Below are 18563 nucleotides of genomic sequence, written 5' to 3'. Positions count from 1 at the left end.
GAGGCAGCCAGGGGGCGCTACACAAACAAAAGATGATAGAGGCGGCTGATTGAAAGTGAAATTGACAAAAGTGGAACTTTATTAAAAATAAAAAACATCAATAAATAACAATAAACAAGTTTAATGATTACATCAAATTTTAAGTTTACATAAATTATCTTTTTTATTAAGTGGTTTAATAATCACATGATCATTTATGTATGTTTTATGGATTTAATATTAACGATCGGATTAATTATTATGGTATGTATGGAGTATTGGTCCTTTGAGGTCCACAGATGTTAGACAGTGACAGAACAGAACCTGTATGCTGAGCGTTAGCATTAGCTTTAGCATGACTGTGATTTAGCAGCATATTCAAGGTTACTGCTGCTGCAGAGATGTGAGGTAACGGAAGAGAAAGGAAGTGATGTCAGCACTACATCCCTCTGGCCCCAAGTTACCATGGAGACAAGCAGGACACAGAAGAGGACATGTCAACTGGGAAACATAAAAACAACTGGGAGTGTCTCCACAGGAACACCAGCAGAGACACAAACACTGAAGACTTTCATTGAAGTCCGCAGGTCCAAATTCATTCAGGTGGAAGGAGACAGACGGACGCTCACCTTTGGCATTTAAATTAAAAAGTCATCTTCAAAACCAATAAATTATCACAGATACAAAATAACTAAAAGTTCAATAAAATAACTGTTGTGCAGGTGATTGCAGAAGATAACAGGAGTCTGCTAAGGTTACACCTCCTTCCAGGAGGCTACACCTGAGCCCAGTGACGCCCGAGATGCTGGTCTGGACCCGGGCGTAGAGCTGGTCAGCCTCCTGCCCAGACTGAGGTCACCATCTGGGGCCTCTCTGCTGGCCCTGCTGACGAACACGGTCGGAGGATGGGTGCAGGCCATTTCAAACCTCAGCTCCACAGTACTCTTATTCGTGCGGGAGGAGGAGGCCTTCCTCTTAGTCCTGGGCTGGGGGGAGGGTGGAGGGAAGGCAGGAATGACTCTGTGTGAAGACGTGGAGGCGTCTCCCACAGCAGCAGAAGACGAAGAGCCCAGTTTGGCCAACACGACCGGGATCTCTTCCAGAGACTCTGCAGAGTCGGAGTGGTACTCAGCCGGAGGGGCTGCTGCCTGGACAGTGGGGGCCAGGGGGGGCAGGGAGGACCTCAGAGGGAATGCTGGGAAAGGAAGCCTCTGACCCAGAGACACAGTGGACACACTGCTGGGATCTGCAGGATGACAAAGCACAGACAGAGTCAGGAGGAATAAAATAAAGTGGTTCTGAGAGAAGCTGCAGCACAGAAGCCATATGGCCTGAAAATTGAATCTTTCCATTTCACACCAAACTCGATTTACGATTTTTTCATTTTTTGGCTCCAAGTCTTTTTATTGATATTTACACATAGAGAGTACACAAAGTACATAAAATCAGAAGCATGGGTGAGCAAAAGTATTACAAGTATAAATATCATATCCCCGCCCCCCCACTCCAACAGAGCCAGTCCCTGCAACAACATTGTTGTACCATTCAACAACCTGGTATTGATTGGACTTGTATACAACATGCATTACTTACATATCAAAATTACATATAGAGAATAAATAAATTTAAAATACATATATATACACACACACATATGCATACACACATACACATAAATAATAGTAATAAAGTAAAAACATGACTAAAACAAAACAGTACGATACATAAGGAAATTTAAAATCAGTAAGAATGGTCCTTACACTATAAACTATACTCATTATAGGATCAGTCATATAAAACACCAATATTAGTTACATCTAATTTCTCTAGGTTTCCATGTAGCATAAACATTTTGAATACGTCCTCTTGTAGAATAGCGAATCTTCTCCAATACCAAATGGTAGAAGGTCATTGATCCACATCTTCAAGATTGGGAGAAGTTTTTCCTTCCACTTACAGAGTATTAATCACCTAGTTATGAGAGATGCAAAAGCTATCATATTCTTTTGTAAGATCCTTTTCCGAATTCGAGAGTCTTTCTTACTCCAGATAAACCCTGACACCAAATTGTCCACTGACACAAAGAAGGATTTAGATACGTGTAGGGGAATGCATTTAAAAATATAAAGAAATTTTGGCAAAACATTCATTTTAATTATGTTAATTTTGCCTCCTAGTGACAGGGGGAGTAAACACCAATGTTCCAAATCTCGCTTATGGTGGGTTAATAGTATTGAAAAGTTAGCTTTGAATGTGTTTATAAAGGCATGTGTTATCCAGATTCCTAAGTATCTAAATTTCTGTGCACTGACTTTAAATGGGAATAAACCAAAGTCAGTTTGCTTAGCTGCTGTGTTGACTGGCATAATTTTACTCTTTTGTAGGTTAATTTTGTATCCTAATATTTTGCCAAATTCCTCTAGCAGGTTCAGAGTATTTGATAGACTAGTTGAAGGATGGGACAGATATAAAAACATATCATTAGCATACAGGGACACCTTATCATACAAGTCATATCTCTGTATTCCCTTTGTATTGGCTTCACCACATAAAGCCAGTGGCTCAATCGCAATAGCAAATAGTAGGGGCGATGGGGGAAAGCCCTGTCAGGTGCCACGATGGAGAGGGAAGTCCTGCCTCCCCCAGAAATTCAACCAGCACCAGTTTGCCTATAAGGTCAACAGCAGATGCCATAGCCACCGTCCTCCACACTGCTGCGAGCCACAAAGAGGGGTTGGGGAACTATGTCAGGATGCTGTTTGTCGATTTTAGTTCGGCATTCAACACCATACTGCCAAGCATCCTCTTCCAGAAGTTAACTGACCTGGGATTCCCGTGACTGGATAAACAGCTTCCTGACAGACCGGCCACAGACAGTGAGGTTTGGGACCCTAACATCCACCACTCGGACACTGAGCACAGGCTCACCTCAGGGCTGTGTGTTAAGCCCCTTCCTGTATTCTCTATGCACATACGACCGTGTCCCACTCCACCACTCTAACATCATTGTTAAATTCGTGGATGACAAAACAGTGGTAGGCCTCATCTCTGGCGGTGATGAGACAGCATACAGGGAGGAGGTCCAGAGGCTCGCAGCCTGGTGCTCAGCGAATAACCTCCTGCTGAATGCCAGCACAACAAAGGAGATGGTGATGGACTGGAGGAGGAAGAGAGCTGACCCTGCCCCACTACAGATAGAGGGTGACTGTGTGGAGAGAGTCTCTTCTTCCAAGTTTCTTGGGGTGGCGAACAACCTATCGTGGTCCACCAACACGTCAGCGGTAGTCGGAAAGGCCCAGCAGAGGCTACACTTCCTAAGACTGCTGAGGAAATGTGACGTGGATGTGCACCTGCTACGTTCCTTCTACCGTTCCACCATAGAGAGTGTGTTGACACACCGCCTCACTATATGGTACCCAATCAGACTTTTGAACACTTAACTCCCCCAGCCCCCCCCTCTACTACGCATAATCATCAGTGTGGGTCATGAGAACATGCAATAGACTGTGTGGGTGGGTGGGTTTGAAGTATGTGGGTGTGTGTGTGAACCAAGTTAAAAAAAAAAAAAAATCTATGTATAAAATCTTCAGCCAGAGCAGTCTTCAGTTCCGACCTGAGCAGCACAGCAATGTCTGTTTTCAACAAGGAGAGGATTTCTGCCTTCAGGCCCGCAACATCCATTTGGTCATCAGGCTGAGGTGTCTCAGTGCTACAGCTGGGTGGTGAATAATTTGAGCTTGAGGCTTTGGGCCCAGTTGTAGAGGCTCTTCTGGTGAAATTAAATTTTCCCAAATTGTTGACCGTTTGCACTGCAGTATTGTAATAAAAATGACATAAAATGAAAAAGAATTAACTCAGAGTGATGTGTTGTAGTTTTCTGTTGATATAAGGTGCCTAAGAAAAACTTTTAAATCAAAATTCAGCAGAGTATGTTACTTGTGCTGCCTACTCCATCGCCTGCTCACTAGCATCCCCAATTTACAATTTTAATCAATTTTGTTTCCTTCTCACAAGCAAACTTCAAATGACAAAGAAACTATTAAAAGCATTGCTTTTGTTTTAATGCTTTTATTGCCCTGCCATTGTAAACACGTGTCCCTTTCTGATAAAAAGCTTTCTTAAACATAAATGTAACATGTCAGACTACATGCTGTTATAAAAACATTGGGATTAATAAAGTGTGAACATAACTTTCATTAAATGCTTTATTTTGCAACAAGTGCCTTTTGTTTACAAACAGTATGTTGTGTCCGTGCAGATGTGTAAACACCAGTAAAAATCTGCATGCGGCACAGTAAACATGGCATGTTGCAGATGTTCAGGACATCAGCTGTCTGCTTCCTCTGGCTTTAAGCTCGTTGCGGCTTCGTAACACAAACCTGAGGTCCAAAGTTTTCAGCATGTGGATGAACCTCTGGCTTCTCCACTGTATATACAGGCAGCATGTCTTAAATGATATGCAGCATGACTGCATCTGTAACAGCTGTCCACCGGGACTATTTCTTCTCATGCGGAACACAATGATTAAATGATTCTGCTAATGTCGGCTGCTAATGTTTTATAGTGGGTGTTTGTGGGCTGCAGTGGTCTGTACTTAGTGAACAACAAGTGTCCCACTGTGATACTGTACTGATTCTGTTTGAGAGGCTGAGGTAAAGGGGTCGGTCCGCTGTCTTTAGTTGCAACAGCCTTTAAACAAACTTTGCAGTGGACCGTGGTTTGTTCGAGGTCTGACGCTACAGAACCGAACTACAATTGAATGGATTTTACTGATTTACCGCCCAGCTCTGGAGAGGCTGACAGAGAGTTTTATCTGCCTCCATACACCCACAGTTATTCCTGAACCACAGCGATGTTAAACTGTATTACAGACAAAGCAGATTTACTCCAACTTTTTCTACTTCCTGAACTCTGATTAAAAAGATTGATCATGTTTAGAATTTGTTGAGGAGGCTGAGACAGGTGCTGAACAAACAGTAACACAGATGTGGAGTTCTGGTGTTGTGTATTAAAGCTGCTGACTTCATTTGCAGGAGGAAACTCTGCAGCAGTTCACTTTCTAAATGTTTGTTGTCCCACTGGATGATAATTTGTTTTCTTTTTGGTGTTTTCAATACTACTGATGCTCTGCAATGATGACACGATGTTGAGTGTGTATTTTACTGAAAGAGTTCAAGTACTGTGTGCACCAGTATGGGAATTTCACTGTGGCCATGGCCGCCGCTCCCCCACACTTTGACCTTGATGCCCCATGAAAAAAAAAAAATCATCATACGGCCACAGTGGCCTTCATGCCCCTGGCCCTGTCCAAGATCCATGTAAAAATCCCCAGTGCAGCATAGTGGGCTTGCCTTGAATAGAACTTCAGTGAGTTCATGCAGGTGGAGTCTCATCACATCGATGATCTCACGTGAAAGCATCTCAAAATGGAAGAACGACACTTACAGCACAGTAAGCGAGCTCAGCCGGTTTTAATATAATATGTTACTGACTCATGTGGTAGGATTTAGTTTGGTAAAGTTGGAAATATATTCACAGATTTGAACTTAACGCATCAATAACTCATAAGCGAAACATTGTTAAAAACAAATGACGACTCTTGACTACCTTAGTTAGGTAGACAACGAGCTACAACCGTATTTTCATCAAAACGCGCGATCTTCCGAGCTGGACATTGACACTGGTCTCTATGGACAGCTGCCTGTGAGACGAGGGCACAGGGACCGTCTACAAAGTGCAACACCGAAAAGAGAAATATTAAATAACTTCCCTTTTATTCAGTGTACTGTCACCAAAATCACTTCATACATCGCTGGTCTCCTGCTAGTCATTATATAACTGTTTGTTTGGAAAAAATGTGCTTTGCCATAATTTTGGGGAATTTCTATTGGGAGATATTTAATATCTAATACTGTCACTAATATTCAGTGTCGTATCACCAAATCACCTAACCCTAACCCTACTTTAAAAAAAAAAAAAACACTGTTTTCTAATGTAACATTAACTTGACACTGGTATCAAAAATGTTTTAATACATAATCCATGTCTTATTATAAATTAGGATGTTATGGTATCAATCTTAAAGGTAAATAATCCAGTTTTACTCAATGGCCTTAGTGCCCTGTCATGTGGCCTTGGTGCCCCTAAAAAAGGCCAAATGACCTTGCCTCTAAAATGATGAAATTACAACCCTGTGTACACATGTTTTTAACTATGTTTAATTAGCATATGAGCATTTTTTAGCCTGATTTTAGCCTCTGTTTTCCTCATCAAAATATTACCACACCATTTTTAAATTCAGTTTTCATAGTTAATTGTGAAGAAGTCAGTGCTGGACGCACTTCTGTGTGTGTGTGTGTGTGTGTGTACCTGGGGGCAGGGCTGTACTCAGGCGGCGCTCCCTGGCCAACTCTGCTGGAACTTTTCGGACCTTCTTTTTCTTTTTCTGTGAAAACACAGTTTGTGTCTGTGGTTACAAGGTGCCTGAACGTGTCGGCCCATTCTGTCTGTCTCGTGTGGCGCTCCAGTGACTTTTACTGTTGGTGTAAACTAACAGGGCTGCTGCTCATCATCCAATCAGAAAGGAGCATTCCGATCAAAATGTCTGAGAGTGCATGTGTGTTCAAATTAGACTCTGCGGTCCTTCAGACTTTGTGGGTGCATTCAGGAGGAGCTGAAGTGGTCCAGTCTGGTCCAGAGGACCACCTCTGCAGCCTTACTGCTGGGGCTGCAGACATCACCTGACTTCACTGATTTAATGTTGACCCTGTAGACCCTGTAGACCCTGTAGACCATGTAGACCTGTGGAGGTCCAGGCTGTCGAGGGCATCACTGTATTATTGCATCTTCAGTTCAGTCTTACAGCAGCTTATATGAACGTGATGACAGTGAACATACCATAGTATGACTGAAGTCAGACAGACACACTGTGGACCTCTGTGTAACCATGGTGACAGTCAAGTACCTGTGTGTGATTTGGTGAGTTTACTCTAGTGTGTGTGTGTGTATGTGTGTGTATGTGTGTGTCTGTTACCTTAGTGTGTCGGTGTGTGTGTGCAGCTGGGGTTAGCTCTGTAGACATAGTGGGTGGGGTTTCTTCCTCCATAACAGGACTGGACACAGTCCTCACTCTACCGTTAGCCTGGAACCTAACACACACACACACACACAGGTTACACCCTGCATAGATCCACCTCTGATTGAGACTGTGTGATTGGGTCAGTGAAGTCAGCAGGCTGTTTACTGAAACACGTTGGCAGCAGATCCAGTTCTGTTCTGTTCTGTTCTCCAGTGGTACAGCTCACCTGCTGGCCGCGGCGCTGGTCCACATGTCTTCTTAAGTTAAATCATTAAAGTTAACGGTGCAGCAGTCACACTGGCGCTCCACACTGCTTTATCCAAAATACACTTTCATCAAGATGTTTTAAAAGCCACTGATCTTTAAACCACAACCTCTTTAACTCTGTTCTGACGGGCAAGGCGGCACTTCTGGTAGCTACTGGACCTGAAGTGGAGCTCAAGTGGTCCTGTATGTCAGTGGACCTGGTGTTAGAATCAGCTCTGTCCTCTTTGTGGTGTTCTACCATCTTGTTATAGTTTGTTCATTTTGTGTGTCACTACAGTATTTGCCTCTGTTATTTATGAAGACCTTCTGTTGAACTAACACACACACACACACACACACACACACACACACACACACACACACACACACACACACACACACACACACCCCTCCTCCCACAGCTCAAACACACACACAATACACACTTTGTTTGCTTCCTGGAAGTAGGGCCAAAGAATTTCATGTCACGCGCTTTGTTTTCTGTAAAGAAAACGGTCTCCATGGCGATGAGGTCCAGGCTCATTGTGTAATAAGCTGACTGTACCCGGCTGAGACATAACGGGCTGGTCAGCTTCAGCCAATCACAGCAGACCATGGGGGCTGGACCCCGAAGACACTGTGTGTTTACAGGATCAGGACTCACCCTGCCTCCCCCTGCACTGCCACAGTGGTAGGTTCCTGCACGTCCAGCTGAGGGTTGGTATAACCCAGAGTCCCTGAATAGTTCATGTCCTGAGGGTGGACAGAGAGGACAGAAACAGATGAGGGGGACAGAGAGGACAGACAGACAGACAGGAGATGAAACAACAAAAATAATCGAACTACAGCTCACCTGCGGTGATGTTTTACACTCACAGGTAAATAAGGTAAATAAATCCCCTCACTGTGATAAATGTTGAGTGATGGAAGTGATGAATAAACTCTGTTATCTGAATAATGATGTTTAAAGGAAACCACAGTGATGTGATCAGATGACAGACTGCTCTTAGATTTAACATTTGTATGAACATTGATGATGTTGGGTTTCATACAGTAAAAGATAGTAAAGTGATGTTCTGTCTCAGGTGGGTTCAGGATGAACCCTGTGAATCAACATCAGCTGATCACACATCAGGAATTACAACTTTTTCTTTGTGTGAATCGAAGCTCTGAGGGCAAACCTGTGAATTGTGCTATTCTGCTGTATAAATAAAGTTAAATTGGCTGTTTGTGGATGGAGGTCATCAGACCCAAAATGGCCGTTAGCGGGGCCTCAGTTACCTTGACGACTGATGGAACAGCCATCTCCCTCACTGATCCTGGTTTCTTGGAGTCTCTGCTGTCGTGGCGGTGACGCTGCCGGACGATATACTCGTACGTACTGAGCCTGTTCCACACTGCTCACACAACAGTGAACAACATGATCATTAACACATCTGCTATGAGGAAACAACTGAATCAGGGGAGAGAAAAAAAGAGGATGTGTTTAATATTGTTTAAAAGTGACTGAAAGAATCCCTACAAGCTCTGCTTTGATAAACATCCTTTTGACACCACCTCCACTTGTAATAATCCAGAATCCAAATATTTACTCATTGTTCATCTGTAAAGTTTGACTGTTGTCTCCAGATGTTACATTCATTCAAAAAAAAAGACAGAGTTCAGATTTGTCACAACACTCACTGTAAATCCTGCAAGTATAAGGTGTCAAATTCAAATAAATCACTCTGCACAGCAAAGCTAACAACTTCACCATCAATAAGACTGTGTGCGTGTGTGTGTTGTTGTGCGTGTTTGGTGTGTGTCTTACTGAGGTAGAAGTGGAAACAGAGCAGGTGACAGAGCAGCACAGAGGACAGCAGCCCCAGAGCGATGGTGACCGCAGCCAGAGCAGGAATCACTGCTGCTGCTGAGCTGAGAGGAGCGACAGGCAGGAAGACCAACCACACCGCCGTCTCATTCATCACTGACAGACACACACACACACGGACGCACACGCACGCACGCACACACACACACACACACACACTTGAATGCAGATATCAACTTATTCCTGATAAAGATCTTCATTTATCGTTCTTCAGGTTCTCTGTAGAACCTCTGAATTGTTCTGCATGCTGATGAGACAAACTTTCATTCTGAAGGGTTTGTCTGTCCGCCTCATCTGGGCACTAATCAGACTGACAGGTAATAGAACAGAACCAGATTCTATCAGTGTCATGCATGTTATTTGTAGTAGTAGTGCAGTGCCCGTAAGAAATATGTATTCCTATAGAAAAGTGGGAGGCTGTGTTTGAAGGTGGGACTTCAGGGATACTTAGGTTTGATGTGAAATTCGATATTCCAGGGTATAATAGGCCGTTTTTGACTATTTTTGATTTTGCCATTATATTTCACCTTAAAAACTATTTGCCTTGCCTTGCTTGGTGTCATTATTTTTAGCACAACCTCACGTGTCCCTGTACAGTTATTTTTTTGTTTTGACATACTGTATTAACACTTTTTACTGTGAAAACCACAAATATGTCTTTATTATTTATCATGCAAATATAAATTGTTGTTTGCTAAATTTGTGCACAAGTTTTTGAAATTTACAAAGTTATATGCAACATTCAGCCGTCGCCATTGTTTTGACTCATTAGACAAAAAAACAACTACACTACACACTAAACACACTACACCAAACACTATATAACACACTAACTATACACTCCAAACACGCCAAATGTCACAAATCTCTCAACTCTCAAAACTCACTATCTCTATCGCTGTCTCTCTGTCACCGTCGCTGTCACTCTTTCGCCGCCGTCCCTCCCTCAACTTCCACCTGTTCCTCAGCAACCAAATCACGTGGTTTACCATATCATTTTGTGATTGGTTGGTGTGGTGCCTTTTTCCACCAATAGGAAAGGGAGTAGAACAGGTTGTTTTGTTGCTTACAAACACTTCCTGCTTGCGGACAATTTCGTGACGAAAGCCCGTTTTGATGGTTTCTTCCTGCACCAAACACGCAGCAAACACATGGCGGACATTATTTATCATAAGTTCACTTTTACTTGGCTTATCAACATGAAATTGGTATATAGTTTGAAGGCCGCACCAACACATATGTCGAAACCGAGACTCACAGAAACTGTGTCTCGCTGCTACATCATCTTAAATTGGTCACGTGTTTTGGACGGACCGGCACATCTGTCGACTCAGGAGGTGGGGCGTGGGGGTGAGCACTGCAGTGACTGGCTCTGGTGCGCACATGGTTCTGGTTGACAATGCTAGCAGAATTCGTAAATCATTTATGAAATAATTTATTAACGATATCATTGTAGTCCAAACAAATCCGACGTTGCGCACCCTTAAACCAAGTAGCAGCCATGTTGAAAATCTCAGGTCAGTCTGATCCTGATCTGCAGATATTTGAGGTGCGCACGCACGCACGCGCGCGCACACACACACACACACACACACACAGATTCCTTGCTTTTATAAAGAGATAAGTGACACTGATAGAATGTGGTTCTATTCTGGTTTCAGATCTGAACTCAGACCTGATGAATTACACAGGATCTGAACACTTCTCAACTTCCACCTGTGATCGTCTGGGATGCCGTTTGTCTTTCTGTCTCTCTTCTGTTCTCAGGTCTGTGATGAGATCACCTGATGACATAGAGCTTGAATATGCTCTAGTTCAGGGCTAGAGGTCAGGTCTTACTCAGGAAGTGTTTGTCCGTGCGGAGTTTGGACGGGTCCAGAAAGAACTCGATGAAAACGTAGGAGGCCACAACCAGAACCAGACACACACCCAACAGAGCCGAGATCACGCTGTGGAGGAACAACCTGAAGAGTGAAGAAGAAGATGTACTTTAATAATCAGTTATTCTCTCTGTACTATATCACAGTATAGCACTACAGTAAGCAGGACTGAATACACACAGTACCACACAGTAACCAGTACTGTGTGGTACTGTGTGATGATCAGAGGACTGTTGGGACCTCACCTCTCCAGCTGCAGGCTGGCTGAGGGGAAGACCTGTGAGTCGATTACAGAGTGCAGTAGAGTTCCGCAGCTCAATGATGATCATTACTGCGGGACTCTACTGCACTCGGTAATCGACTCGCAGGGCTTCCCCACAACAAGGAGGCTTCTCCGGTGGTGAGTTTTGTTTATCTTTTCCAACAAAGCCGGCAATGGTATCAAATGTTTGATGCCTTGAAATATGTGCTGGGACCCTGTTTCTGATGTTGCTGAAGTTTGGTGCTGTTCTGAGCATTATTTGTGGCTTTTTGATGGTGATTTATACTTGGACCCATTTGCTGCAGTGTATTGTTGTTGTGCGGTCATTTCTGGGGAAGCTAAAACTACATAAGTTAGCGGTCCGCAAACTTTATGTCTTGGGGGGGGGGGGGCATACTCGGTGTCAAGGTGTGTTAGAACATGGATTAAATTTACACCAGAATATCCCTTTAATGACCAGCTGCCCTCCATATCACCTGTCAGGTTACACACATATGTGCTCCATGACACCTCCAAGACTGCACCAGTTCACATCAGAACAGCAGAAGAAGAAGTGAAGCAGCCTCACTTGTAGTTTCTGCTCCCCACACAGTTGTTGAGCCACCGACAGTGATGATCGAAGTTGGCAACACATTTGTTACAGGCACTGCAGTGCTTTGACTTAGGACCCCTGAAACACAAACACACAGTAATGGTGTTAACCTGCAGGATCTCTCTCCAGCGCCCCCTGCTGTCTTCACTGCATGTTGACTCAGAGGAGATGAGATCAAATAAAACACTGAAGCTCCAGCAGCCTCAGACTGAACATCTGTAACCTGTTTATCTGGACCTCATGAAGGTGTTCATCATGAAGGTCAGTGCTGGTTCCAGCAGTAACAGTTCTACAGTAAGCAGCTGATAGTTATAGTAGAACTGTTACTGCTGGAACCAGCTGCTGTTCTACTGAGTGTCCTCACAGAGACACAGGTTTCTCCAGGACAAGGTCTCTGTCTGTCAGTCTATCTTCTCTGACCCAGTTCTCGGAGGCCCCCTGGGGGACTCTGACACACTGACCCGGTTTCTGCTGCAGCTCAGGATCAAAGGAGCTCTTTATTATTTACATCAAGATGCATTAAACATGGAGCCTGCTGAGAGCCTGAGCACTGAGCAACTCTTCCTGAAACAATGGATTACACAAATATTACAACACTGTTGACTGCTCTCAGACAGAATGCAGACGCCACACAACACCTGAGCTCTTCCCTCACACTGATCCCTAGTTTTGATATGTGTGTCTTCACATATAGTCAAATGTTCTCCATGTTTGAGTGTTGAATGAGCCGTCAGCAGATCCTGTTTGTAGTGTACTCATGGGTGTAATAGATTACTTTGATAAGGCACATATCTTAAAAACATGAAGACTCTCAGGGGAGTCTTTTCTTCTCTGCTTGTGTTTGTGTGTGTGTGTGTGTGTGTGTGTGTGTGTGTATGTGTGTGAGTAAACACTGAGAGCCTGTAGAGACACTGTATCGTCCACTGAGAGCAGATTGTCACTGTGGAGGAAACAGTCACCTGCTCAGGTACAACAACATACCTGTGTGTTCATTAATAGCTCTGTTAGTTCAACATGAAGCTGCACTGAAGCACCTGAGGATCAATCCTCTGACAACAGGATGCAGCGTGAAGCTCTGAATCTAAGATTGGAGCCAAGAAAGAAAAACTGTTCTTATACTTAAATCAGTAAGTGTAAGAAAAAAGTCCTATACACAGATCAGCACTGATCATCTGTGTCAATACTTTCATTCATATCATTTAACTGTTTTGTTAAAGTTTAAGTCGACAAATATTTACAACCAAGAATCTTGTAATAATATATAATCTAATAATTTGGGTAATATTTAAAATGTTCAAAGCTCAACATGTGTCAGAAACATGTGAAGTGAGCAGCAGATGTACTGTATACTGTGTGTCTGTGCCTTCAGTATTTACACACTTCAGACAGCCATGGCTGTGTGTGCGCAGTGTGTGCTACTCACACGTCCACCTGGCACAGGTAGCAGTGGCAGTTCTCGATGACGTGAGCATGTTTAGAGCGGTCGAACACCGGGACCGGACCTTTGTCGCTCTTTGACCTGACGTTGTAGTCAGCTGGGTCGATGGACACAGCCAGCACGTGCACACAGAGGTGACACATGAACATGACGCCCGTACACTGAACTCAGATCAGGACTCACACAAAAACACTGGACCACCATTTCTGGACCACTCAGATCACTTAAACTGAAAAATTATCACCAGTATGGTCGGTCCTCCTGTTCTGCTCTCTCACAGAAACATGAATTCAGTTTCAGCCGAGCTGTCAGCTTGAGGACTAAGGTGATGCTAAACGTCTTTCTCTGACTACAACACTGATCAATACTCAAATCAATACAGAATGCATCAGTGACTATCAGACATGTTGGAGAAACATCTGCAGAGTTTGAGGATACGATGTAGCCTGCAGGGATCCAGTGAGCCGGCAGCAGGGGGACGAACACGCCGAAGCCGGTGACAGCGAAAAAGATGTAGAGCAGCCAGGCCAGCAGCTGGAAGGGGTGCGGCGGCCAGCTCCAGCCGTTGGTCCGCGAGCAGAGTGGCACGTCGGCTCGCTGAGGGCCATCCTCGCCCACCGGCGCCGTGCGGTTTGGGTTCCTACTGCACACGTCCATCCTGCACACACATTCATCACCACACATTGTGTTCAATTTCTGTTTTCAGCATGGTCTTCATCACATTCATGAACTTTACTCGTCATTGAACTGCAGAGGAAACACCAACGTGATATCCTCCAGGCCCTGTTCACACCTGCTGGTATCACCTGTCCTGGCTCTGATTCTATCAGTTCACACCTGCTGGTATCACCTGTCCTGACTCTGAGTGTGTCCAGCTATGATCGGATCACTCGGGACAGATGATGGCAGCAGGTGTGAACAGTGTTGTGATGTGACACACAAGGTTTAGTATGAGATCATGTCACTAAATAAAAACAGAACCAGATTAACCAATTAATCATGTATCTATTAACTTGACTCATTGCTGTAGCTTTTAATTCATTATCAGTATCATATAAATCAGAAAAACTGTGATCAACATGTGAGAAGACTAATCGAAGAATCCACTGAGTCAATTATTGGCAGATTGATCTTTACTTGTGACATTTTGTGACACAAAGTGTAGAAAGTATTTATTTCTATTGAGTGACACTTTATAGATCAAACAATGATCAGCAAAATGGTCAGGTAATTTGATCCTTAATAGTCGTAGCAGCACATATTCACGTGGAGGCGTTGGATTAATGACTTCATCACATTAATATTGTTAATTGTTAATACTTATTCATTATTTCAAACAGGTGTTGATGTCTGAGTTGCTTATACCTGAACCATTCTGATACAGCCTGACAGCAGCTCACCTGTGTAACGTTAGCTCTGGTCGAACAGATAAGAGAGCAGCTCACCTGTGTAGCTCACCTGTGTAGCTCGGGTTAACGGGACTCCGCTCTGCTGGATGTCATCTCATGCCGGAGCCTGGGCCTGATCGGAGGTCTGCCGTCCTCCGGCCCGGGAGGACCAGCTGCTCCTCAGGAGACCCACGCGGCTCGATTCGGCTCGGCTCGGCACTCAGGCTCCGTCCTCAGAACCACAGACGCGGGTCAGACCGTCCCAGTCCAGCTGTTAGCTCACATCCATACCGGCTGAAGACACCACCCGTGTTAAGCTGCAGCGGTCGCTCCTTGCTAACCGGCTACATCAGCGAGCTGAGCCTGCGGATGACTTCGAGCTGTATTCGGACAACAGTTGTATTAACACCGTAGTTCAGGGAACTGGTTAGCGTGCTAATCTATCCACCGACTGCTAGTGCTAGCTGGTCAGCCGCGGCAACCATGCTAGTTAGCTAAAGCCGACGAACGGAAGCGGTGCCTGCGGGGCGCGAGGCAGACGGCAGGCTTTAACTTTTAATGGTTCTAATGATTTTAAATATTTAACGGCCACTGCTGGTTCAGCTGTCCGCTAACTAGCCTGTTAGCCTGTTAGCCTGTTAGCTGCTGCCTCCCACCGTCTCCTGGCTCTGTACGCCATCTCCCTGGTAACGCTCCAGGTCCGCTGTCATTGGTCGCTGGCGCTGGTCCCGCCCACTGCCTGCTGCACAGAGACCGGTCTGGGTCTGATCGCAGTGTGTGGATGAGTGGTGTCCAGCAGGGAGCAGCAGATACAAGGACACCTGAAGACACGGACAGAAACGGAGAGGACAGATACAAAGTCACATCTTCATGTCTTTATTGGTCTTTATAGGCAAAAAGACATGATGAAGCAGAGATGCACGTCTCAGCCTCAGGGTCACCCTCATGGTCACCCTCAGCCTCATGGTCACCCTCAGGGTTAGCCTCATGGTCAGCCTCAGCCTCAGGGTCAGCCTCATGGTCACCCTCAGCCTCATGGTCACCTTCAGGGTCAGCCTCATGGTCACCCTCAGCCTCATGGTCACCCTCAGGGTTAGCCTCATGGTCAGCCTCAGCCTCAGGGTCAGCCTCATGGTCACCCTCAGCCTCATGGTCACCTTCAGGGTCAGCCTCAGGGTCAGCCTCATGGTCACCCTCAGCCTCATGGTCACCCTCAGCCTCATGGTCAGCCTCAGCCTCACAGCCAATTTTCAGTGGATACGTGTCCACTGCGTTACGTCTCTGCCACGCCAGCGGAGCTGATAGGTTTCACTTTAGTCTCTTTAGTCTCACACTTTGTGCTGTTGTTTTTAATAACACAGACCTACGACTGCGGTCGCGAGTGATCACGTGATCATCGCAGGAACTCCTTGCAACGCCAGCTGTCTACCGTACCTCACCATGGCAGACTCAGAAAGCAACCGGTGGGGATTGCCGGACGTCAGACAGCGGAGCAAAACCGGATCGGATCCGTAACGCAGTGTATGTATCCAGTGAAAATTGGGGGTCAGCCTCAGCCTCAACCTCAGGGTCAGGAGATTGCTTCCATGACGCTCTAAGTTGCTGCCGGGGGTGCTAGAGGGCTCCAAAGTTTGCTTACTTGTACGTCGTTAAGGGTCATATCTCAGCAGTAGTGCTCAGAGAAGCGGCACAACCCCCGATGGAAAGCTCTCACTGAGATCTACCACATGCATGTCACCAGTCTGTGACACCTTTCTGGAGCTAACTCCACTTCTGATACATTTGATATATTATATTCTGGTATTATAATGTTGCAGTGTAAAGATAACTCTTTATTGATCCGTCAGAAGTTCAATGCAGGTCACAGTAGTAGAATAACAGAATTAGTACAGATCAATATTAACAATTAACTAAGCAATTCAAAATGCACAGTGACAGTGGAGAGCAGAACAAACAGCTGGTGCTGGTTCAGTGATCGCCTCCACACTGCAAGTTTCACTTTAAAGCTTCATACTTATGAAGTCTGCACACATCTTCTGATGATAATCCTCCTCAGCTGCTGCACTCCAACAGTTCATGTGTTGTAAAAACTTCCTCCTGAGGCCTCAAACACTTTAATGTGTTTCACAGAAGATCTGTTTTCTGAGTCTTAATTACTGTGAAAGTGGAGCGACTCCCATGATGAGCTCTGAGAACCAGAGCCACAGTCAGCTGACAGATGTGGGTCCCACAAGGGCCTCGAGCGGGCCTGACCACACACACACACACACACACACACACACACACACACGGACTCTCTCACACACACAGACTCATGCACACACACACACACACACACAGACTCGCACACACACACAGACTCACACACACACACACAAACTCACACACATCCACACACACACAGACTCACACACACACACACACACACACACACACACACAGACTCACACACACACACACACTCACGCACACACACACACACACACACGGACTCTCTCACACACAGACTCACGCGCACACACACACACAGACTCGCATACACACACAGACTCACACACACACAAACTCACACACACACAGACTCTCACACACGTCTTTATGTAGACCTTGTGCTTTGAGTTCTTTGTGAGGACCACCACTTCCACTATAACTAGAATGGTGCAAAAAATATATCTAACACTAGGTGGAGTGGGGAGTCAGAACGTGACTTTAAATTTCAGAAAACACAAAGTAAAATAAATATTTCACTTCTAGAGTTGTGAGGACCGAAGCCTGTTGCCAGGCAGATTTGTGTGTTTTTTGTTGATCTGTTGATCCTCACAGCTCCAACGCCTCCAAACAGTGTCAATAAAGATACATAACAACCTGAAGGTGATATCATCAATTGTGTTGTTCAGTCCAAAGCTTTTATTTTCACTATTTTGTTAAGACTATTAAGATGTATTAATTTATTGTCCTTAATAATGGCCAGCATTGCAACTTGGGGCTTCTGCATTAATTTTAATTAGAGGTCATCAGTTTTAATCTATTATATAAAAATATATATATCTCAGTCTGCCACTTGTCACTATTTTCATTAACATTAAATTGTGTCCAGTTGGTTATATGAGGGATAATGTATAGTTCGGAGGTTGTTATGGAGAAATGAACCCCAACAGGATGTCTGACTAACTCTACATGATCCCGCTTATTACATGGTTTACAAGTGAAATAATTCATTTGAAATATGATGCTGATGAAAATACGATTTGTCAATTTACAAATTGCATCATTTAGCGAATCTGCAAATCCGATCTCTTCTGCTGTCTTCCCTCCTGTGTTGTGCGCATTTGTTTTCAACAAAGCCTTTCATAATCAGTGGATCAATGGATTATCATATACATGTTACATGTTATCTGTGTAGTCTAATCTGTCATAAACAAGAGATTACAGGTTTCATGTGTTTGAGTTTGTGTCACTGGTTTGGTTTTCAGCCTCCACTCTCCCTGTAACAAGTTACAAGTCATTTATCCAACTTCACAGTTAGTCCCAAGCTGTTTAATGAAGGTAAAAATGAAACATGAGGCAAATATCCTGCATAGTTACTCTTTTCTGTGCTCCTCTGATCAGAGCTGCATCCCTAGCAACAGTCTGTTACACCTGAAGAGGGTCATTATGTAAAAGTAACAGACCATAAAACGCAGCGATTGGTCAGAGCGAAGCATTCAATAGAACTGTGTAATAACTGTATTCAGTAACAATTAAAAGCAGTATGCTTTCTTAGATTCCTAATTAGTTGTTTGGTTTTCTCCCCCTTTGTTAAACTGTAAAGCAACCTTTGGTCTTTCCAA

The 18563-nt window shown here is 44.5% G+C and overlaps 1 protein-coding gene across 2 annotated transcripts; it reads right to left on the bottom strand.

Moving 5' to 3' along the window:
* Nucleotides 1–49: 49 nt before the first annotated feature.
* zdhhc1 (zinc finger DHHC-type containing 1) lies at nt 50–15439 on the bottom strand. Of its 2 annotated transcripts, none has more exons than XM_037096068.1 (11): nt 14791–15439; nt 13784–14003; nt 13331–13506; nt 11884–11985; nt 11013–11137; nt 9114–9269; nt 8585–8700; nt 7968–8056; nt 7013–7127; nt 6349–6424; nt 50–1225 (listed from the first exon to the last, which is right to left on the bottom strand). In XM_037096068.1, exons 2-11 carry the CDS (start codon nt 14000–14002, stop codon nt 735–737), a joined length of 1665 nt encoding a protein of 554 aa, XP_036951963.1. In that variant the 5' UTR covers nt 14003; nt 14791–15439; the 3' UTR covers nt 50–734. The 2 variants fall into 2 exon arrangements, with proteins under 2 accessions (XP_036951963.1, XP_036951964.1); XM_037096069.1 differs by having other exon boundaries at nt 14804–15434.
* Nucleotides 15440–18563: the final 3124 nt, after the last annotated feature.

Source organism: Acanthopagrus latus, chromosome 4, assembly GCF_904848185.1.
Source record: "Acanthopagrus latus isolate v.2019 chromosome 4, fAcaLat1.1, whole genome shotgun sequence".
Taxonomy (NCBI): Eukaryota; Metazoa; Chordata; class Actinopteri; order Spariformes; family Sparidae; genus Acanthopagrus; species Acanthopagrus latus.
The sequence above is the reverse complement of the archived record's forward strand: the minus strand, read 5'-3'. Positions and strand labels throughout refer to the sequence as shown.